The 24947-nt window shown below is 39.2% G+C and overlaps 1 protein-coding gene across 4 annotated transcripts in view; it reads left to right on the top strand.

The window, feature by feature from the left end:
• Nucleotides 1-24947, top strand: part of LOC142031460 (von Willebrand factor D and EGF domain-containing protein-like) — a 188196-nt gene that overhangs the window by 122451 nt on the left and 40798 nt on the right. For all 4 annotated transcript variants that reach the window (XM_075028942.1, XM_075028941.1, XM_075028939.1 and 1 more), the window contains exons 19-21: nt 357-509; nt 1977-2141; nt 17007-17897. In XM_075028942.1, coding sequence (XP_074885043.1) covers nt 357-509; nt 1977-2141; nt 17007-17897 — 1209 coding nt within the window. The remainder of the gene's footprint in view (nt 1-356; nt 510-1976; nt 2142-17006; nt 17898-24947) is intronic.

The raw sequence follows: 24947 nt of genomic DNA, 5'->3' as shown, positions 1-24947 counted from the left end.
CACAGGTCCCAGTGTGTGGCATAGCAACTTCATCCAAGTAACAGTGCTAATACATGGGGACCTGAGGCCTTCTTAGTGCCCTTAGCTCAATAAAAGATCACTGTGCATATTAAATATGTCTCCCAGATAAGCAAAGTTCAGTGAGTTTGGGCGTAGTAATTTTTTCCATATTTGAGTTGAAGCTTTGCTGCATGTCAGTAGCTGACTCACCTGATTTGCCTTTATTTGCTTGATGGTTGGCTTCCAGAATAAACTTATGTCAGGTTATCTGATTTGTTGTTACTGTTGCCTTTTATCATCAATCACAGCTAAGCTCTAACACCTTGTTTCCTTGTCTCCATGCTTTCTTTTCACAGCTGTGCTTGCTGCTGACATTACAAAAGCTTTAAGCATTGAAAAAGGCAATGGTAAGGGTGATTTGAACAAGACCCAGGTTGAGCAGCCACTGCAACCCTTGGAGGCAAAGGACTCTCATGTAATTAAGAATTTTAACATAAGTGATAGACATGGTAGGTATACAAGGGTATGAAGCCTTTTTCATTTGCTGCAGTTTACATATTCAGAAATTGTACATTTTAGCATCTTAACAGTAAACATAAACTAGCTGTTTATAATACATCATAGAAATATCTTTCTATGTTAAAAATAAAAAAACCCTTAATACATCAGGCTGTGGATTGCTGCTAAACAATTTTACGTGGAAGGGAGACATTACAGCAATAGCAATCAGAGTGGTCAGGCTTAACTAGAAGTTGCATCGTTTCTGAGGTAGAACAAAATCACTCCAAATCTTGGTGATCAATGGAAAGCAAGATGATAAGAATGACAGCTTATGCCAGCTTGCCATAGCCAAGTGACACTGATGTTTTATTTCAGTATTTGATTGACAGTCACTGAATTAAGACTGAGTTTTGAGCATAAGCAAACCTCGACTCTTGAGGTATGAACTTGACTGTGGCAGTTGCTTCTCCCGGAGGTGGAGCACTACAACACTCTCTGACATGGATGTGCACCTGCACGATGCTTACGTGGCCCTGTTCGAATGAGTGCTGCATGTTTAGTTGATTTTCTAGTGAAAGCAGGGAGCAGAAAAATTGAGACTGGGCATATCTATTGTGTAGGGGCATATGTAAAAGACAAGATTATTTTTTTTTTCCTCTTCTTTTTTTATATGTGTACCAGGCCAGCCAACACCTAACCAGAACTTGCCTCTTACAGGTATCCATCATAATGCTGTAGGGACTGTGCAAGAATAATACTGAAAATACTTGAGAATCATGATGGAGACCTCACCAGAGGCAATTAAAAAAGATCTACAACCATCATTAAGATTTTATTCATCATCTGTTCTCTGTCTTGACACTATTAAATACTTCACGGGCAGTTCATATACACTTGCTATTCAGTGACATCATAAGTGATAAAATATTATATACTACCAGAGTGTTAAATTTTGCACGTAGTTCTAAGATAATTAAAGTAGTCTCCTTTCATACAAGGTTTGACACGTTAAGGATGCTTTCTAGATCAGAAACATATGTACTTGACAGTGTATTTTTAAAGGTAGGGTACATGTGCTGTGCAGTTTGACGATTACCTTCCAATTATAAAACACCAAAAGGATGTCAAATAATACAGTTTCTCACTCAGTTAATCTTTCACTTATGATGAAAATTACAGTTTCTATATTATCCATGATAAATGCCAAACAACTTTGAGTAATAAACTTGAAAACATGTAATTAGAGGACTAATAAATCTTGCTTTAATGAGAAACAGCTGTTCTGTTACACTGTGCCTACAGGACATCCTCATGTTTGGCTCAAGGTTTGGGAACATTCTGCATTAATTAGACTTTAGAAGAATAAAAGCAGTTATAAAGCTTTAGCTGGGCTCAGGCAGTTACTGCTTAATTTTACATAGCCATTTGATTTGAGAAATTAAAAATAAACAGGCTTGAACTCCCTTCTTTTTCAGGCCATGCAGCACCACTGTCACATATTACTACCTGTGCCAACAGGCCATGTTTTCCTGGAGTGTTATGTTTTGATCGGAAACCCCCTTACATTGGATATGTCTGCGGCCGATGTCCAGCAGGGTTTTTTGGAAATGGTCGAATCTGTACCAAAGTCCTCAGACCAGGTAATGTCTAATTTTTACAATTTTAAAAAGGTTTTGCATACAAAGGCTGTAAGAAAATATGAACTAGTATGGCATTACAATACAATGTACTTTATCATCAGACACTGAAGGCTGCTTTCTTTCATTCTTACCTGATGAGCACCTAGCAGGTCTTATTTCAGGAACACCTGGCTCTATGAGTCAAAATTCAGTAGATTAACCACCTCATTTGCCACTAGGGAGAATTCTTCACAACAGGACTTACTAGACAGTATGAATCACCACATCTGTATTTCTGCCACAGCACCAGCATAGGATTTCAAAATATGTTTCCTCCTCAGTAAGATCAGAACATGACACATGCCAGTATCACTCCCGTTTTCCTTCTTTCCTAATTCTTTTGCTGCAAGGGATCTGTTGTCCAAGGTGACCTGTGAAGATGATGATAAACAAAGTGTCATGCAAGAACAACTATACCAACAACTAAAGGCAACAGATAATTAAAGCATTTCAACAGTATCCTTCATAGGCTGAGCAATAATCTTCCTTAGGGAGCTCTGAAACTCAGCTGGTCCCATTAATCTCGGAGGACTGATCATTAGAAGAGGTCTTCTGCTGTGATAAAAGAAAAGCTGGGTCCTGACCTCAGGCAGAAAGTGGCAATAGCATAGCAACCATTCATCAGTCATCCAATCCTGCTCTCTTTCAATGAAATTCTCATAATTCAATGTGTGGTTCTCTAGGGACAGTCTGAATGGTTGTCCCCTTTTTACTGCACAGAGTGATTTGCCAAGAGAACTCATGTTTATTCCTTAATAACAGTAGTTACTAGGTCAGATTCCTAGGTTTTCTTCTAAATCTTTTTCTTAAGTATTCAAGACAGACTGGCTTGAAACCTGTCAAATTGTTCCCCCAACCTCCTGCACTTGACAAACCCACCTTCACTCCCCATTCTGTAGCCAAATCAATGACTGTTACTTTGGTGTTATACTTGGATGCATACTATCAAAGCAGAAGCAATTTTACTGCTTAGCGTAGGTATCATCCAATCTCTTTGAACTATAAATTGATTTTAGCCAGTTCTCCGAATCTAAAGGTCACAAAAATAAACCCAATATTTTTCTTTCTCTAGCAATGAGTACGTACAAAGTGTTACTTAGTCTGTCAGAGTCACCGAGTCAGCTATTGACTCTTCTATAACTTGATGAAGCTGTAAAAGCGGTTGAGAGAAAAAAAAAAATCATTCTGCATATAAATAAACTAACATTTCTGCTATTGCCCAAAGCTGCTCTTTGTCGTTAATGGGATAATGGGATATACGTTGTATAACCCAAAGGTCTTTTAAATGCTGTTGAGTAGAACAGATAGTCTACAGCTGTAGGTATTGGTACAGTAAATCAGACACACTTACATTGTGCTTATATAAACATTAACCAATAAATTTGTGTATGTTCTAAAAAGGGAAGCATAAACAGTAGTTGCCATTTACTGTGATTCATACCTGTCATATACAACTCCAGGCAAGATTTAAGAAATATCTCAAGTATCAGGATCTGAAACTAATACATGCTTCTTTCAAAAGCGAGCTGTATATCAGAGGCTGGGGGGGTGTTTTTCTTTTTCCTCTCAAATACGCAAACTGAGTCCAGGAATTCATGGACTCCATGCTGCAAATGTGGCCATCCAACCAGCTTGAGCACTTTGGGGAGGGAATGAAGAGGAATTATTTCTTGTTCTATCAGAACCTTATACTCACTCATGTGAATTATATCACAATATAAACGATGAGAATCTTGTGCCTCAAGGTTAAACAAGAGTAGTCATTTGTTTTAATATTCAGAAATGAAAGCAATTGCTGCAGCTGTACTAGTGTCCTAATTTATGACCAAAATGATCGGTTTAACTTTCCTTCCCATGTGCTTTGCTAGTTGAAGCAGAAGCATTGTATAACATTGATGATTAAAAAGATATCAGACAAAAAAGAATGAACTTTCAATTAAATTTATGTACAGTTATGGATTATGATTATTGTGAAATCCTCCCTGTTAGAATAATAGCTTCTCTCCCTTGTAACTTACGCTATCAGTCTTCAAATGAAACAGAACAAATCCTCTTCAGCTTGCTACAGTGCTTGTGAAGGTACTGAGATTATGTGCCACTTCTTTCCAACTCTAGTAATTTTAATACAAAAATACTTTTGCTAATCCCTATTTTGTACTTTTATTGGCTGCTTTTGACATGAAGTTATACTCAATTGTTGTGATTTAAGGATTAAAGGATAAGTATTTTTTCACATAGAAACTGCAAAAATTACCCAACTGCCTTTGTAGGCTACTGAGGAGAAAAAATATGCTAGAAGAAAATTGTTTCCTAAGTCAGTGTTTGATGAGCTGCAACCAAAAGTCCTTCAATTTTGATTTATAATCAACAAAGTACCATTTCTTCAGAATTGATATGTGATAGGTATTAATCTTTTGATGTACTTGACTTATTACAAACTGTGTAACTCCACGAATAAGTTTCTGAGCTATATTTACCTGCTCTGCCAACAATACAGGGCCTCATTCTAGTCTCACTTCTGTGTTTTACCTGCCTTATATCACTAGTTTGTACCAGTTTAAATCAACCAGACTTTGTTACAATTGTTCTTGAAGTACATCAGATTAGTCTTAAGGAAAAACATCACCAGTATCAAAGCTGGTATGGAATTTCATATATAAAGGGAAATTATTATTATTAAAAATACATTCTCATATCAGAAACAAAAAAATATTTCTCTCCCTTCAAAATCCGCAAAGCAGGTATCCTACATTTTTTAAAAATTTACTATTAGGATCAAAAGTCCCTTAATTTTGCTGGCATTGCAATAAAGAAGAAAGTCTAAGGAATTTAAATCTGTCCAGGCTTCCCTGGGCACATTTCACATTTGTCAAAATATCTGCTACCTTTTTGTTAGAAGAGGCAGATCTATTAAATCAAACCATGCAGTATCATTGGTCATATTCTTGGCACAAAGAAAATGAATATATCGTAATGGGGGATGCTGGTGATGTTACTGCATGTTGCAATATTAGTTCTCGTCAGATGCTACTGGTATTTCTCTAGACTGGTTTCATCACTCACAGTCACACAGATACCCATCTGTTTGCACTTTCTTTAGCAGGTTAGAGAGGTTGGTGTCATCACAAAAGATTTATTTTTTTCCTATTAGTAAATCAGCAATTTTACTGGACAAAGCAGTGCCGCATCCATCACCGATAAAAGATTGTTTGTTCAGAGCCAGCTCTTTCTGCCTCTCCTGGTTTAGGGAGCTGAGGATCAAGGCAGAGGATTATTTTATGATCTCTATAATCGAGTTCTGCTTTTCCGTTCTGAACACCACTGCTAGCTCTCCTGTCATAGCAGTTAATTTGCAGTATTGTAGACTTTTGGCACTTGATATACTTTTGTATGTGCCAGCTATTTGTTATGTTTACGTACTCTATGTTTTACACTATTCCAGTATCTGTACTATGCTTCTGAATTCACTTTGATTTTACATCAGAGAGACCTCTGTGACCTTCTCATTTACACCACTGTCAGATCAACATCAAGGTGTGGATTTAAAAGGAGAATAAAATGGTTTGAATTAAAAGAATGTGTGTGTTTAAACACATAGTGCTTAGTCTAACACCAGAGGAACATATTAGTCTTATTTTCTCAACTTTTAACTTTGAAATCACTGCTGTCATTATTAGCACTCATCATTGATCACTGTCTGTGAAAAATAAATAACTCCAGTAAGAGCTCTGGTCACCAACCCAAGGTTTCATCTCCAGAGCTAACTGCAAGAGTAGGGACCTCTTACTGCCTGGAACCAATCAAATGATTTAGCTTCAAGAGATGACTGAGGAACGTAATGGACTCCTTTCATCTCTTATCTAACAGAATTGATGAATTTGCATTAAAAAGATCAAGGCCCAGATTCCAGTCTCACTTACACCAGTGTAAATCATAAGTGTTTCCATTAAATGAATAGCATTACCCTAATGGAGTGAGCCGAACACTGTTCCTGGAAGACACGTCTTAAAACCTGTTAAGGTAGGTATATCACACACAGAACTTTTAACTATGAAATCTGTATGTACCAATAGGTGTAGAAAAAATGCACACACTTTTCAGCATTCAGAGGGTTCTTTGCAATGGGTAACTAATGAGTCTTGGCATGGTTTATGCAATGAGTTACAAGGCTTACTTGAAGGCAGGAATATTTTGATGCTGCAGTCATTAGCTGTGAAGCTTGCAAAGAAAGCATAACAGAAATACCAAATAAATAGTAAATAATACTCTGATTTGCCTCTGTGTGGTAGTCTCAGCTATTCTTGTGGGCTCCAAAACTGGGAAGCATTATATCTCAATGCCATGGCTTCCAGCTCCTAGCTCTGACTCAGGCCATTGAAACTCTGTCCACAATTCATCTTTGGAATTTATGGCAGAAGTTGCCGATCTCTTTCGTAAACTATGTTTCAGTGTTTCTAGTTTGTGTATTTCAGGACAAAATGTACATTTTATTCAGACTGACCAGTTATGATGTAATGATTTCTCCTTCAAGGGGTACGTGATGAAATGGCAACTGAAGTGGGGTTAGAAATGCCATACAAAGACATTCCATATAAATTTGGACTCATGAAAGACACAGTTTTGCAAATGGCATACCAGTAATCTATGCACGAGGCCAGGATCAGCCTGGCATTTTGGACATAAGCTGTGACCCTTTCCTGCCCTCTGAGTATGTAATTGCCACTGAAAATCCACTCCCATACTTGTCAAGATAGAAAGGGAATCTGAGAGTCTTTCTGATGGCTTTCTCCTCCTTAGGGATACCTAATAAAATATTAAGTATTTTCGGAAAAATATCAACAGAGGCCTGTAGGTATATGCTATGACCCAAACATAACAACTAAAGTAGGCTCGGTGGGAAGAATATGTTTAGATAATTTAAAAGATAAACGGTTTCTAGCTTCACTGATCCATATACTCTGTCAATCCAGAATTTGTTAAGTGCTTCCAATACAGATGATATATTTAGGAAATGATGTAGCTCAGCAATAGAAGACCAATGAAGCCCAAGCCATAAAACCACTAGGGAAGAGGACTCAGCTATATGCCATGAATAATATTTACATTCAATCAGAACATCAAGTACAGATTACATTTCTCTCCTACCAAGAATGTGCCACCTTTTGCTTAAGCAATCACTGTGCCATCATGACTTTTAAGTGATAACAACAACTCAGTCTCCCACAAATAATCTATGGAGGATACAGGCCCTGTAGCTTTTTACACTGACAGAACAGAGAGCAAGATTATCTTCTCTTAAAATTTCCAAGCTCATTTAATCATCTAGCTATAATAGCACACAGCTTTTAAAGAGAGCCAACCCTGTTTCCACAAATTTGATAAGATTGCTCTTTTCTTAAAGGCACTTAGAAACCCTTTAAATCTGTAAGTAACTCACACTGGACCAATATCCTGGCACCATTAAAGCAACACAAGAGTTTTGCCACTAAGTGCAAAAGCAGAGCAGGAGTTGAAGAAAAAGGATTCATATGCAATGCAAAGCACAGTACAGTACAGGGGGGGTAAAAATAGATGTGAGATACACACTCGTCATTGCTCAGGACAAATTTAGGACTGGCTCCTTAACATCTTGCTGTTGTTGATGAACAGGTACTTGCAGATGTAGTGGCACTCCCTTCACTGGACTTGCTTGCAGAATCAAGTGATATTCACTGCCAAACCATGGGAATTTTGCCCCCCAAATTGCACACCACATATATAGAGCTAGTTCATTTCTGAAGGGACACAGCAACAGCCTATAGCTAACACAAGACAACTGATCCTCTGGGAAGCAGGAGAAAATGATCTCTCATGCTGATAATTTATTAGATTAAGGATTTCATAGAATCATAGAATAGCCCGGGTTGGAAGGGACCTCAAAAGATTATTTGGTCCAACCTTTGATTTCTCAAAGAGAATTTATTTCATATGTTATGATAAAAACCCCAAAGACTTTTGGTTTGGTTTGGTTTAATTTCTATAGGACACAGGGATAGAACCATACACTGGAGAGCATCACCAGAGGTCTCTGGTCTATAAGTGGTGGAACAGCTGAAAAATCTTTTATATTACTAAAAAGTAACAGTTCTCGCTAAGAGTTTCTCCATGTTAAGACATGTTTTTTACAGTACTGATAGAATATTGCCTTAAAAATCTCAGATTTGAATCAAGCTATTGGTTTATGAAATTTTAAATTCTTCTTGAGCTAATGTAGTACCTCACAGGAAAGGTAATCCTTAAGTCTTCTTCCTTCCTTCTCCCCCAAATGCCTCTGGTCAGTTCATAACTTCCCCTTTATATTTGTTTCAATGCAAACAAAAAAAGGGGACCTGTTATCTTCTACATAGCTATTTATGTGACAATGTTGAATCCCTAAGTGACCTCAGCTCGCTTCAAAATTCTTGCTCCATTAAAAACAATAATGTCCTTAATACATCCTCAGAGCCTAAGAGAGGAAAAGACTAAACACAACACTGCTGGTAGTTGAAGTGCCACTATCAAATGTCTCTACTTGCTCAATCTAATACTTTCAAAGAGAGCTACAAATATTATAAAGGCAAGTCTTGTGATATGAGAGCATGTCCCCAACATGCCACCACAGAATTCAAAGGGCAGTAAGTTTTGTCAAGAGCTGATGACACCTACGTTAGCCGTGAGCTATAGTTAACTAACCATGCTTCAGGAACTGTTGTATTAACAGAATATGCTGTTCAGTTGAAAGATAAGCTTCAAATTCTGCACTAACGCTGCTTAGCTTGGACGTAGGGATACCAACTTCTCTTCTGAACTGCAACATGAGTTCAATGCACATTGTTCATAGTCTTTATGCACAGCTAAATGGACACACTGTTTATCACAGCTAACATGTTGGCAACAGTGAAAACCCATTTGGTTAAACTAGATACAAATTAGCAGAACTGACTAAGAACTTTTGTGGCATACCATCTGAAAACTTATTATTGAAATTCCTTGCTTTTTGTTTTCTATATTAGAAAGAAACTATAGATAGTTGTCAACCTAATCAGTTGAAATTGTGGAGAATTCCATAAAAGCATGATTTTACTGAGGGTATTTATATGTGCTTATATGGCATTAAAATACATTCATTACTGGTCTCCAGCAAGGCATAGTTCAGATTGTTTCTTGGCTTTTATATGTAAAGTAACTCATTTTTATGTGTTTACAGCCCAAAACAACATAATTATAGTTTTAGACCATTTACTTCTTGAATCGAATAAAAGGAGAATTTCAGTAAAATATTCAAATTTAAGCTATTTTTTCTTTGAAGAAATATTATGGATTTTCTTTTGAAGAAATGTTATGAACTTTCTTTCTAATCTATTATTACAGTTCTAAAGGATTCTACATAGATGTTTCAGAGAATTAGACAGGGATGCTTCAGAGATGATCTGTCTTGATTTAGCCTATTTTGTATATATCTATCAACCTGTTCAAGCCACGAGAGAGTCTGAAGGCCCATGAGGCATCATCAGATAAGAACACAGTTTCTGTTAATTTTTCTATCTCTCACAGTGCTGAGAAGTAAAATATACTGCCAATTCCTGAATAGAAAATATAATTTAGTTTTATGAACTCTATCTTAATACTGTCTTTGTAGCTGCTGAAATAATACAGTTGCAGACTCAAATAATTGGAGAAGGTAGAACACAAAGAGGAGAGGTAAAAGTTCAGACCTGAAAGATGGACAAGGGATAATGAAAGAAATGACAATAAAACAGTTACGAGGGGGTTAAGTGGGTGATGCATGGTGTTTTGAAACACAACTGTACTTCTCTTTCGCTTCCTGTTTTGTTAGCTGGATATTCAGAGAAAAGCACAGGAAAAGCACTTCTAAAAACTGCAGCAGGGAATGGGTTAGACCCAAGGAATGTAAAGAGCACGAAAAGAGATCTAGTAACAAAGGAGCAAGAGGAGCAAGGCTCCTGTGCAAAGGGTGAGAGCACATAAAACATTTAATTTTTCCAACCCCTAGGAGAGAACTTTTCAATTAAATCTTGAAATAAACTGGAAGGTTGGAGAGGTGTTTGATAAAACATTGCTTGTTTGTAAAAACATAGCTGGTTTATAAATCTCCACATACAAACCAAAAAAGATACTGATAAAGAAAAATATTGATAGAGAGAAAAAAACCCTCTGTTTGGGGAGCATGCTCATATCTCTGCAATCAGTAATTCTTACACCATTTTTAAAAAACACTGTCTCTCGTGACCCTGATGTTAAAATTTCTATTGAAAACTTACAGAAAACATCACAAAAGGTAAAAAAAAAAAAAAAAAGAACCAACAAACAGAGTCTGCAAACAAAGTGCACAAAATGCATTATTTTCCTCAAAGGCCCATTTTTCTGTACAGCTATCATTGTGTTCATCACCTTCTTGCACTGTTCTTGCACTTTTCCTGCATATGATGTCTTGTCCCAAGAATCTTACTAATCAAAAGCTGATGGATACCTTCCCGGAATGCAGATACACATATATTACATGAAAGTGTTATGTATTAGGATGTTTCATATTTAAAACTGTTTTGTTACTTTCAGACTTGAGCGTCATTCTAAAAATTCAGTTTATAGCCTGATACTACTATTATCTACTCAGGACACCTAAAAAGGAGACAATAATTTAAATTCTATGGAGAGATCTGGCTTAAATGAATATAAACTAAGGCAGTATTACTGCCCCAACTCTTCAGGCTTTTTTGTTTCTCTTAATCTCTAAATTATAATGCTTTCTACTGAAAAAGTTTTATGAATAGAAAAAATATTTTTTATAAGGAAAGGGCTACACCTAAGCAAAATCGTTCTAAGGTATCGGTTTGGTATTTGTTGAGTATGAGAGAGATTATCTTTATATATTCCTTGACATAGATAAGACTGAAAATGTTCTCCGACATATAGTTGGTAATATCATTTCTATGTTCATGAACTGTTTGCTTCCTGACTGAGCATCTCAGAATACATCAGTTAATAAATTGAGATGTCAAGTATATTCTGAAAACCTAGAGGCAAATGAACTATACAAGGATGCAAACAAATACCAAAGCCCTTTAATGCCACATAAGCAAACACACTATCTCTTCTTGAGGTAATATATTCTCATATACTCACATAGGATTTCAACAACCCAGAACTGGAGAAGGACCTCCTTGATGGAGGTCTAGATCCCATTCCATTTGTGGGAATCTTTTACTCTGAATACAGGGATTTGTAAACAAAGTTCAGTGAGTGAGCTGGCTGAAGATCCCGGGTTTTCTCCTCCACAAAAACATTGTGTTAGAGCAGAATGATTTTGTGTTTCATACATACAAAACAAATTTGTGTTGCAAATCATGAACAGTGTTACAGAATTGTGTATGTGCAGCTGCAGGCACATTTGACAAACAAAAGAATCTGAAGCAAAGGGATAGTTATAATCAGAAGCAGCTGAGCGATGCAGACTCCATAGAATATTCCCTATTGCTCATGATTTTGGTAGGTGAAGGGGAAGAAAATTGCTCACCAGGTAGCAACATCAGCAACACAATCTCATTTGCTATCAGGCTGAAACATAGCTCAGGGACAGTGAACTAGATGTTCACCTTTTTATTTCATCATTAAAGCAACAAGTGAGTAAATTTACCCATCACAGAAGTGGTAGTTTGAGAACACAGATTTTGCTAAGACTGAATGCACCTGTGCAGATGGATAGAGAGTCGTGCGACTGCTTTGCTCACGTGCTGACCTGTCTGGCTGTAAGGCACACTAGGTCCACAAGCTGTCTCGCTCTGTATGCCAGCACAAGCTAAATAGCCTGGCTGGTTCGTTCTTTCTGCCTATGCACTGCTAGTGCCTCGCATGCAGCTCCACGTCATTTTCTGACTTGCAAATTCCAGATCTGGGCACCTCTTTATATAAAAGTTATTACTCATATCCTCTATTTCCATATTTTTCAAAGTGGGGATTAACTTTTGCCTGTGCCTACTTCCAGTGTGTTCTGTGCTCCTAAACTCTTTTACAATACATTTGACTCTTCAATTTTCAACATAAAAAATAAGTAAAGGGTCATGAGCTCTAAACTTAAGCTCCTATCTAAATTTATAATAATATCCCAAACTTAACGAGTCTTTAAAATGGTTTTGTTTCTACAGAAATAATCCTGGAAGTACACCCTTTGTAAAACATGGGTAGTCAAAGCTGTACCTCACTTAAAGGAGCTGAGGAACTTCTGGGAGTTACTGCTTGTGATTGTAAGAGAAGGAACATCGGTGACTGGGAAGTCCAACCAGCATCTGAATGTGGGGAAATTCTGGATACTTAAGAGGAAGGAAGGAAGAATCAAAGCTGTATTTCTAAATATTTGGGAGAGGGAAGATATTAGGGTATGCCTGGATGGCTAAACAGAAGATTTAGGAATTAAACACACTCTGACTAGAGAAGAAAGTTATGCCAGAACTTAATCAAATAAAACAGCGAATTAAGAATTGATGGAAAACCAGAATTCCCCTAGAGCTTTCTATTGACAGCTGCTCTGTTTCTGCTTCTCACCAAGTAAATACAGAAAGAAATATTAATGTGGAAAAGTAGAGAGAGAAATGGGATGATCCTTAATACTCTGGTAACAAGACTTCTTAGACCAGTGTAATTTTTCTGTTCTCTCTTGACATTTTAAATAAGATTTATGTGCTGGTAGATGTTTCAAATTTTAAATGATGACCCACATAGTGTAATATGTCAGAAGAGCATTTCTCTGTCGACATTCTTCTGAATAAGAAATGCTCTAGACGGCATGTACTACTAAATGTTAATAGCTCTAAAACTACACAAATTGTAAATTTATTGAATTGTGTTAATAATGAATTCTTAAACTATTCACAGAATTCTGAAATAGTTATAACCTGATCAGAATTAAAGGTGTCCACAATCCTCTGAACTGAAAGGCAGAAGAGACCACAGCCGGATGATCTTGCTAAGGAGAAGGAGCCAGTCTCCACCTCAAAGGTAGACTGGTTTGGGGCATTTTATTAGATTAAAGGAGAGAGCAGCACTTGAGATTACATGGCAATGCTTATAGTGTCTCCCTTATGTCATTACATAAAAAAGCTACACTTAATTTAAAAAACAAAATGTACGTTTCTAACTCTAATAGCTGCAAAAAGAGAAGCATGGCAATGAAAAGGTAACAAATACTTATGTCTACAAGAAGCTTAAACAAATGTTTGAGGTGTCAGCTGCTAGTTGTAGGTCAGGATGGGGCTGCCTCCAAGGCACATGGCTTGGGAAGAAAGGTGTGGAGGTGCATAAGTCTAAGACCAGCAAAGACTTGGGTGAACAGCACAGAGGAATATGGTAACCAACCTGGTCCACCCTGTCCCAGGCAGAGTATGAAATGTGTGCTGCTTCTCTGGGAACAGAAATGGTTGGGGTCAGAAGGGGATGTGTTTTCTCTTAAGTCAAGTCTGGATGTGGCCTTTTTCTGAAAGCTTGTAAATGCAACCCCCCCCCCCCCCCCCCCCCCCAAAACAAGCAAGCAAACAAACAAACAAACAAAACCTCAGAAATTCAGAAGAGAGAAAATATATTAGATTTCTTTTCCATGTTTCAGAGTGTTGATATCTCACCCTGGCTTTAAGAGACTATCAAATGTCTTCTCTGTTTGTGAGCTGCTGTTTTCACTAGCTTATATAGTCATTTTATTACCTTCAGAATGAACATGATCATCTTCAACTACAGATTTCTAGTAGTTCACTATAAAACACAATTCAAGTGAGAGAAGAAATCAGAATTTGCTGTGCCTTAACAACAGCATGATGGCATTGGCAAACATGAACCAGAGACTGGTTATGACAATTCTGATTTATGAGCTTAGTGCGAGTGGCACAAAATATCTGAAACCCTGGGTGAACCAAAGGCTGGGGGCTTCTCGTGGGATAACTCCTGCACCACATAAAGTGTCCTGGTGTTGAGTTGGATGAGGGACATTAAACTTCTGTCTCAGAAATTTGCCCTCTGTCACCCTTGTTCTCATCTTCCCCAGATAGGGGGACAACAAAGGAATCTATCTTCTCGGGGCCTGATCCATCCTGGTGTTGCACTGCACTTACTTAACGTGCTGTAACTCCATTGATACAAATGGAGCTGCTGCCATGCACAACTGGAGCAAAGCAGCAGGTTCTTGGTCTCTTATCTACCTCCATGAAAAACAAACTCAGTTGTTCCACTGCTGCACGTTTCCCCGTTAGTACAGGCAGAAATACTGTCAGGTAGTGAAAATGTATTTTTGTACCGTCATATAACCTTGAGCACTTTGCCTTGTCATTTTTTTTTGTTATTTTCATCCAGTCCAATATGTAATCATACAGTAGCATCACAGAGAAAACCAGATTCATGCAATCACAGTTCTGCATTGATAATGGGTTATACATTTGAAGATATTGATCAACTGCAAGGAAAATAAATTGAAGTAATACAGGATTTGAGAAAGCTGCTGACTACAGACAACTGAGTCTGCAATCTTTTGGTATACTTCTTTGTTTTAGCTTATTTAGATATCTGGAAGACTGCAGAAAGAAATTTTCAGGTATTCCAGCAAAAATCTATTGTAAGCCTAACCAAATTGAACAGTATCACTATAAGTAAAAATCTGAGGTAACAAAAGGTGAGAGGACACTCTAGTAGCCACATTTGAATGACACCAACATCTTATGAAGTTTAGTGGTCTCTGCAGAGTGTGTGAGGAACCTTGATCAGTAGATATCATAATGAACAACCAACCAAAATGTATCATTACTCTTCATTGGTAGTATTTTTTGAGATGTAAAAATTGCATTATCATAGATACACTCCAACAGTATGCTCCCCCTTACAGAGAAGGCTGAAGTTTATCTGTGGGATGGGTATATCACCTGTATATATGATAAAGAAATAAAAGATTTCCCTTTCTCAGGTAGTCAGTCTGATCGCCTTACTACTTACTAAAATTTAGTTAGGAGGAAAACCCATTTAATTATGACACAGTGGAAGGAGCTCAAAGCTATAATCATGGCGCTTTTTTGACATTTGTCAGAGAGGTCATTCAGCCCTTCACTGTCATTGCTGTTGATTTCTGGTCCCTGGATCGAATTTTCTAAAGGCAGTAATGACCATCTATTACTGATATTTTTCTATGGGGATATTTCTTTCATCTTTCATTCATTTTTAAAAATCCTTTGACTTCTCCTATCCTCTCATGCTCTTTTTGTTGATGTTCTCCCTGCTTCACCATCTCTTTTCTTCTGTGTACCTCATCATTCATCAGCCTTACTTTGGACAGTAAAATCCATGTATTTACCTACTGCTCTACTAAATACCATGTATTTGTCTACTGATGTCCATAGCTTCATCCAGTACCATTGTAAAACTCCAAAATGTTATACTTCAGGGCAAGAAAATTTCATCAGCCACCAGCAGAATGACACTGTTTAACAGCACATAAACACAACTTTGTATGCCAGGATTTGCTTTGATCTAGTCAATGCTCTAACTTTCATTTTGATCTTTGCCAAGCATCTTAATCTCTTTCCTTGCTAACTATGGCTAATTTCTACATCAATAGGAGTTTTAAGAAAGTGATTAATATTTATATTTAAAAGGAAGAGATACATCCTGCATGGGGTTAACCCTAGAACCAAGTGAGGGTTTTTGTTCAGGATCCAATATATTCCGTTTCCTATGGAGTGAGTATGCCAGAACAGGTTAAAAATAGCTTCTTCCATTCATTAGAGTCAGCAGATGGCCATTAATCTTCCTGAAAGTATTGATTCAAACTACTCGTCTCCACTTCTAAGGCCCTTCACAGACTACCCTTTCCCCATCTATCATCCCTCCTTACACAACTGAAAAGGTGGCTGGCTTTGTAAAAAGTGGGTGACAGTTACAAACCAGCAGTCTCTCTTACATGCTGCCCCTCACGTCTGGAGGGAGCTGTACACAGCATTAACAAAGCTTTTCCATTTGTCCCCTTTAAATGCTTTCCTAAAACTTTCCTTTGCCATAAGGACTACAAAAGCATTACATAGTTATACATTGGTGGGATGGGACTAGAGTGTCTCTAGGACACGATCTTGCCAAGGACCATCTTTAACATTGTTTATGTCTCCATCTTCAATATCTATCTGTCCCAAACTGCAATGTCTCGTTCTGTCCAAAAATGTGATGTCTCATCTTATTTCTAGACTGCAAGAGCTTGAATGCAAGGTCTCTGTGTTACGTATTGTCTAGCAGAACATTTCCCAGCACATTCTGCAATGTAGACAGTTAATAAAAAACAAATATTAGCTCAGGTGGTCAAGAACTGTAGGGTGCACCGTGGAAAGGTGCACAGTGCCAAAACCTCATGGACTAGTGTAAGCCAAAATTAATAAAACAGCATGGCAAGTGTTTTTCCCCATCTGCAGTTTAACCCCTCTAAGCCCAGTGCTGCACCTCAAAGAATAATGCCTGACCTTCACTGAGGCTTACTACCTTAGGCTCAATGTTAAGCCAGCATAAATACATTTCCTCTAGTTCAACTGCCACCCTGTAAGTTTCGGTATTGCCATTCCCTGTGCATCCAGTGCTGGTGTTACCCATAGCAGATAACACCATGTTGTTTCTATGCCAGTCAGCATAAATGTGCCCTTAGCATATATGATAGATTAACTCTTTTATTTCTAGAATTGGTGTTCTGTTGTTTGCTCATAAGCTAAATGTTCACTGTGGTGTCTTTAAACTCTAGACCAGCAAATTTGGCTAATATACATCTTCCTTTTGCCCTAGTTTCAAGATCTTCCCAAAGGCGTGTGGATTTTGCTGGAAGAAGTACTGAAGATGCTAGAGGCTCTCACCATGAAAATGTTTTAAAGACATCAAGAAACATACATTCCCTTCTTTCCCAAGCCCAAATTCCAAGACAAGAAACTACATACTTTTTGGAAAGAAATCCCACAGTCATTAACACTCCATCCCTTACAATGAAAAGGAAGACTTCCCAAGTTCAGACATTGTCAGCAAAAAAACCTGATATGGAGTCTACAGCAACTGAGAAACAATCTTTTCTTGAAAAAAGAGGTGATACACACACTTTCCTTCTGCACGAGGAGCCAGACCCCAGAGCCACAACTGTCAGTGTGATAACCCATACCCCTCTCCATTTTAAACAGTACAAACCAGGCACCACACAGAGTGTTCCTTCTCGTCACAACACAAATACAAGTTCATTCTTTGCAAGGCCACATGCTGTTCAGCAAACTCGTTCCAAGTATGGCTATTCTCCCAGGAAATGGCCCAGTCAAGTCGCAGTCTTGAAGACTAAACCATCCCAAGATTTCCCAACAGAGCAGCAGAGAGCATCTCCTTTGGCAGCACATCTCACCTACTCTTCCCATTTAATAGGTTCTTCCCTTGAGACAGCTCCCCAAAGTGCTAGCTTCCCAGCAGGGTCTGCTCCCCAAGCAAGGTTTCCAGCACAGACCACAGCAGACAGAAAGGCATACAACACAGCGATGGATCATGTGGAACTGCCAAAAACCAGCAGTAGGACGCATCAGAAAGTCATTTGCGCTAATATGCCATGCTTTACTGGTGTGCAGTGCGAGGTGGCTGAAGATGGAGGATTTAAATGTGGGCCTTGTCCCAGTGGATACAGAGGTGATGGAATTACATGTGAAGGTAAAGGGGGAAACCCTCTTTCAAATTCTTTTATAACTTCAAATTTAATAACTCTCCAAAGTAAAAGTTAATTTTTATTATAAATTTGGAGATTTTTCTAGCTGGGATCATTCTGGTTTTCAAAGCCAATTATATTTCCAAATAATAGACAAACATTCTATAACTTTGAAAAAGCTCTTTCTGCTTACAAAAATGACATATTTATTTGATAATATCTAATCTATTGAAACCAGGAACAGATTGCAATCTCACTTACCCTTGCTTAAGGCCAGATCCATTCTACTGAAGTCATCACATTTGAAAACATATAAAACTTCTGTGGAAAAGAGTAAAATTGATTCCATTTCTCTATACAACACATATTCTAGGGAAAACTAATTGTTCTACTACCTTAAAAATTACTTTTAAATATCTGTCTAATATCTTAAATAGAAAACTGAACTTGTCATCTGAAACGTATAACACCAGAAGGGTTTTCACAATATGAATTATTTATTAGACAGTTTAGAATACATCCATAAAACAATAGTATTATGCACATTGTTGAAACAATGAATTCCCTGACTTAGCTATCATTAATTACACCTTTTGTTGAAATCCCTCTGATAAGTTGATATCTTAATTGGCCTTTCACTACATGAAGCAGAAGTATTTGCATCATCTGTTTCATTCTCTTTCACATATGGTTTCTTGTGCTCTGCGCACAGAGCAGACAGGCGCAGGGGGGTCTCAGCCGTGATGCACTGCGGAGGACCTTGCAGGGATTCCTTGCTGTAAGCAAGGCTTTGTGGGGGTGTAAAGCTCCCAGCAATACTGCAGCCCTCTGAGCTCAGAGCAGTGCTGGAGATATATTACAAAATGCATAAGAAAAGGTTACTATACTCTTGGGTGCTATATTTTTTGCTTGTTTGCACATTTCTGAAATGCCCCTTCTAAAGGTCTTAGGGTTACTTGGCGCAAAAGACCCTGTCTTTGACCTCTGTTTTACACCTGGAGCTGGAAAACTACCAAGTAGCTCCTAGTGCTGAGAAGCCCAAAGCAAGTTTGACCACAGAATGGCCTCCCCTCAAAGACCTGGCCCATGTACATATGAATATTTACAAATATGGGCATATGGCTGCTTTGTGTATATTTAGTATGCCCATCAGTACGGTCCCTAAAACATAAATCTACCTCTGCCTTTTACTGTCTCGCAAGATGAGATGTTTTCTTCAATTACTGGTATTACTGAAATCTCTCTGGAGAGTCCTTAGGATGAAATACTTTATTACCAGCATCATTCTCTGTCTCTGGGCTTGATGACATGAGACACAAACATCCTTTATTTGTCTCTTGTCACTGACCGTGTCACCTGACTCAATAATAAGCCTGTCTGCTCCCTGCTTCTGCTTCATCCTGAGCCCTTCTGTGCACCTGTGAGCAGCACCCTGGAGCATGGCCTGAAATGTGAAAAGCACCCATTGTACCTCCAGCCATTGATGTCTCTCCCCATATCAGATGCAGCTGATTCATCATGACAGATGAAGTTGAAAGATGAGGCTAATTCCTTAGATTAAGGCCTGTCATAACCTCAGCTGTCAGCACTTTACAATCATAGAATCCTAGAATTATAGAATGGTTTGGGTTGGAAGGGACCTTAAAGATCATCTAGTTCCAACCCCCTGGCATGGGCAGAGACACCTTCCACTAGACCAGGTTGCTCAAAGCCCCATCCAACCTGGCCTGGCACACTGCCAGGGATGGGGCAGCCACAGCCTCTCTAGGCAACCTGTTCCAGTGCCTCACCACCCTCACAGTGGAGAACTTCCTCACATCTAACCTAAATCTACCCTCTTTCAGTTTAAAGCCATTACCTCTTGTCCTATCACTAGGTGCCCTTGGAAAAAGTCCCTGCTTTCCTGTAGGCCCCCTTTAGGTACTGGCAAGCTGCTATAGGGTCTCCCCGAAACCTTCTCTTCTCCAGGCTACGCAACCGCAACTCTCTCAGCCTGTCTTCATAGGAGAGGTGCTCCAGCCCTCTGATCATCTGTCGCGTCCCAAAGGTGGAGCGACTCAGGTTCGTGGATTTCCTTTGTCAGAATTAAGGTGAAACGACACCAGGGGAGTTCAAACAACAATCAACATTTATTCGACCTAGCTAACTTTGTCCAGGTACACATGAACTTGCTAATATGAACCTTGCAACATGTCATTAAGCCGCTGTTTGATGAGAGGAGGGAAGTATAGAAAAAATGAAATGGAAAAAGGAACATGAAATGTATCAGAAGGAGAGCCCTCCCGTTGAGTCACGAGGTTCAGAGCAGACCCCCTTGCTTTCTGGACTCCTTCTCAAAGAGGAGCTCAGGGGCGGCTAGATCCACTCCTAGTCTCAGACTTGGTCAACGGTTTATGTTTCAAAGGATGAGGTGTAGAGACTGTGGAAAAGAGAGAAGGAAAAGAGAGAGAGAGAGAATGAGAGAAAGGAGAAAGAAAGAAGAGAAGGGTTTCACCAGTCCTGGGTCCAGCGTTGGTCCAGCCAGCGTAGAGATCCAGTTCCGGAGGGTGCGCTCTGAGGATTCGTTCTCTCCTCTTTTATAGTGTGTTAGTTGATGATCTCAACATGTGCAGTTCCCACACCTGGGCTTCACTGGAACCGATCAGTGAGCTTTGGGGGGGGGGGGGGTGTTCATTGTGGAGTTGCCTCTCTTTTCCTGCTGGCATGACCACTTAAGATAGAAGCACAGTCCCAACTTCCATGGGGCCTTTTTCCTCCAGGAAGGCATAAATTGTGTTCCTTCTCCTGGTCACTTAAGATAAGGAATTGGGGCCTTGGAGAAGTGCGTTCCCACCCTCCGTGGGGCCCTCTCCTCTGTCCACATTGTCCTGTTCACAAAACTCCAGCATTTTTACAGAGGTCGTTTTGTCAACCAAAGCTCTTTTAGCAGATGTTTGAGACATTTGAATTTGTCAGACCATCACATCATCTTTGTGGCCCTCCTCTGGACTCGCTCCAACAGGTCCGTGTCCTTCTTATGTTGGGAGCCCCAGAGCTGAACGCAGTACTCCAGGTGGGGTCTCACGAGAGTGGAGTAGAGGGGGACAACCACCTTTCTCGACCTTCTGGTCACACTTCTTTGGATGCAGCCCAGGATACGGTTGGCTTTCTGGGCTGCAAGCGCGCATTGCTGGGTCCTGTTGAGCTTCTCTTCACCCAACACCCCCAAGTCCTCCTCCTCAGGGCTGCTCTCAATCGACCCATCGCCCAGCCTGGTTTTTGCTTGGGATTGCCCTGACCCATGTGCAGGACCTTGCACTTGGCCTTGTTGAACTTCATGAGGTTCACACAGACCTACCTGTCAAGGTCCCTTGGGATGGCATCTCTTCCCTCCAGCGTGTCGACCGCACCACACAGCTTGGTGTCGCTGGCAAACTGGCTGAGGGTGCACTCAATCTCACTGTTCATGTCACTGGCAAAGATGTTAAACATCACTGGTCCCAGTACCGACCCCTGTGGAACATCACTCGTCAGTGGTCTCCACTTGGACATCGAGCCGTTGACTGCAACTCTTTGAGTGCGACCATCCAGCCCATTCCTTATCCACCAAGCATTCCATCTGTCAAATCCATGTCTCTCTAATTTAGAGACAAGGATGTCATGCAGGACAGTGTCAAACGCTTTGTACAAGTCCAGGTAGATGACGTCTATTGCTCTTCCCTTATCCACCAACACTTTAACCCTGTCATAGAAGGCCACCAAATTTGTCAGGCACGATTTCCCCTTAGTGAAGCCAGAATGCCACCACAATTGCACCAACTTCCCTCAAAACAGTAGCACCCTCTAAGAAGAGGAGGCAGCAACATTGAGCAAGTGATCAAAGTTTAGATGAGACAAACATTTGAGAAATCTTCAGGCTTAAATGCAACATCCATGGCAAGTGAGCAAAAATGTTGACAGACTCAGACACTATAGGTAGTTTTCACCATCCTATTTGATATCATAATTCTCTGAGATAAAAGAAACAGCCCGTCGGTAGCAAGTTTTAATACCTGTGGAGCTTGAGGGCATGTGACCTTTATTTAATAAGAGTATCTGAAATTACTCTAAGATAATAAATACTTTACTGAGTGATACTTATCTTGTGACAGAATGTAATTTTTTTTTTCCAGTTGTGCACATTCAAAAGCAGGCTTGGAGGACTGGTAGGGAAAAAATAAGCAGCATGCTGAATATGGATTTCTTTTCTAAAGTAAATCATACCACATTTTATATCTGTAATATTCTTATCTCATTGGACAAACCCCTCAGTCTCCCTGTTATGATTTAGTTGGAAGTCCTCTCCCTCTGCTCTGTCTTCCTGCTTTGGGAATCACAGAGTCACAGGAGTCCAGGCTGGAAGACACCTCTGAAGATCATCAGGTCTAACCTCCTACCTTCTTTTAGAAGAACATAGCTGGATGTCAGTGGTTTTGGCTTGTATTCAGGCATCTAAACTGAGATATGTTCAGATGCTTTTAGCAATTTCCATTTAGATCACCCCTTTCACTAACGACAACTTTGTCATCTGTATTTAGAAGTAGGACCTTGCTTTTGCCCATCTTGCTTTCGCATAATAAGCATTACAGATCCTTAATTCTTTTACTTCTGTCAGCAGCTACTTACTCTGCAGATGAGGTGAGATGAAGTAGTTCTTCAAGGCTCTACTCATCACTCCCATGCTTTTTCCTACAGCTGGCCAGGTTCTCAGCTTGTAGAGCTCTTTCACCTTCCTGCACAAAAGCAGTACCACCATTTATTAGTGGCCTAATGTTAAGACTAGTCTGCTAAACAGGCAAGGCCTTGAAAAACTTCATTTCAGAGTAGCATTTTGGAGATAGCCAGCATCACCTAGGCAATAATAATAAAAAAAGAAGTAGGGGAGATAAAGCCTACTGTAGTCCACTGGATTCTCCTGCATGTTGTCTTGCAGAAGATGCTCGCTAGCATTTTTGGAGTAAATTTAGCCAAGAATTCCTCTGCTGATGAAAGAGGTTACAAAATACCTAATTTACACTCTGAGTGCCCTTTTCAAGGATATATACCATAAAAGCAGTTCCCTACTATGGTACACTCCTAGCAGTTTTATGGGACAGCACCTATCACCTGCCAAAGCGCACTGCAGAAGTGTCATAACACTTACAGAGCTTTAAATGTTTCAGCTCAGTATGCCAATCAAATGAACAACTAGCACTTTAATAATGCGTAACTAGTTCAAAGAGGATTGTTTTCAGAATGTTTCTGATATTTTGTCTAGTGTATGACAAGTGGCACCGGTAGTGCAGCACATTTGAGGCTAATGCTCTGAAATATTTGCTAGCGTTGTTAGTCACCTTAGAGCAATTACTTATCATCCTGCCTCTGTTCCCCACTCTACAACAGGAACACAGACTTGCACGTTCAAAGATGCTGTATCCACTGGACAAGGAAACAAATGTTGTCTTTTCCCTGGGCTCAGTTTATTCACCAGGGTCTGTGCATATGGCACTGTCTGAGAGCAGCTGTTGTAGTTCTTGAGCTCCTTAGGGTACCCTAAGGTGGAAAATGTCCTTTCCATTTGATAACAGGGTTGAAGTTAACAAAAAATTCTGCTTCGGGCATCATTGTTGTGCTTCTTTCTGAGAGACCTAGACCTGAAGACTGAAGAAAGATAAGAATTTAAGCCAAATTTCTGGTCAACCCTGGTTTTATTTCTCTAACTGCAAGTTCATTCGATAGGGAGTGTCTGGTTGCTAAAACTGTACAATTAAAAAGTCAAAGACTCAGTTCCGTAGAATACAGACAGTTATTTAAAACTATTTTGGATTAGGTGATAGTTAAGGACTAGTATCTTTCTAGTTTTTTAATAGTCATAAAACTTCCTCAGAATTCCTATGGAAAATAAAGTCCTGCTACTTTAGAAAGATTTTCTTAAAAATGTTAAGTCAGTAAAGCTCTGGGTTATTTTATAGGCTTTGCACAGTATTTTCTAAGGGAAAGGGAAGTCTAGAACAGTAGTAGGCATGCTTTCTGCTCAAGAGTTAAAAACACAGCATTGACTTGACATTACAAAACCATCGTTCAAACCAAATAATTTTCAAAATAACAGGAAAGATGGAGTAATTGGGAAAATATTACAACCTGAGGATGAACAGCTGGATGAAATGAAGCAAAAATAATCAGGTAGCTGACATTCATCTGTTCTAACATTTTTACACCCAAAAAGCTGTACCATACCAGACCAAAAGTCCTTCCTCTATCTCTCTATCTCCAGTAGCTACCAACAACAGATGTCTGGCAGTATATGGGAAAGATACAGGGATACTGTCCAGAATAGTCTTTCAGCAAGTTATGGATCATAGGCTTCAAAAAGCCAAGGTGATGCCTTGTCTGGACATGTCTGATTTTGCAGTTTTCTATCCTATCCCCCCAAGTCATGTCTTTCCCACAGACCTAATCTATTCACTTGTTGTTCATACAAAAGCTCTTCTATAACTTTGGTTATCCCTGTTACCTTTTTCTGCATCTTTTCCACTTTCACTATATCTTTTCTGAGCTGGGGGATCAGACCTGAACATGGTATTTAAGATGCAGTTCACCATGGATACAGACCATAATAAAGTCTGGCATTTTGTGCTCTGCTCATTCCTTAACAATTCCTAACACTTTATTTGCTTTTTTTGACTGCAGATGAGCACTCAGCTGACATTTCACAAAACAAAAGCCATTAGTACAACCTAACCAGAACCATTGTCTGCATTTGTACTCCCAATTTATTCAGTCAAGTTAATCTTGTTAATTTTCTATTTGTTATGATGGGTATTTATTTCATAACTGGGCTCTGGACTGCTGGACTATTTAAATTTGCATATGAGTTATTTTAATTGCACTACTACATGCTTTAACCCTGTGCTTTATTTCCTTTATCTATGTATCTTACATGCAAAAGAAAGGCTTCAGTGCACAACTTTTCAAAAGGAAAACCAATAACCTGGTAACTTTCTTTTCTGGTTTTTTCCCTCCCTTGCGCTGCACGTATTCAAACTTCATCTGTGCAT

Source organism: Buteo buteo, chromosome 5 (assembly GCF_964188355.1).
Source record: "Buteo buteo chromosome 5, bButBut1.hap1.1, whole genome shotgun sequence".
NCBI lineage: Eukaryota > Metazoa > Chordata > Aves > Accipitriformes > Accipitridae > Buteo > Buteo buteo.
Note: the sequence above shows the minus strand (reverse complement) of the source record. Positions and strands in the feature narration are given on the sequence as shown.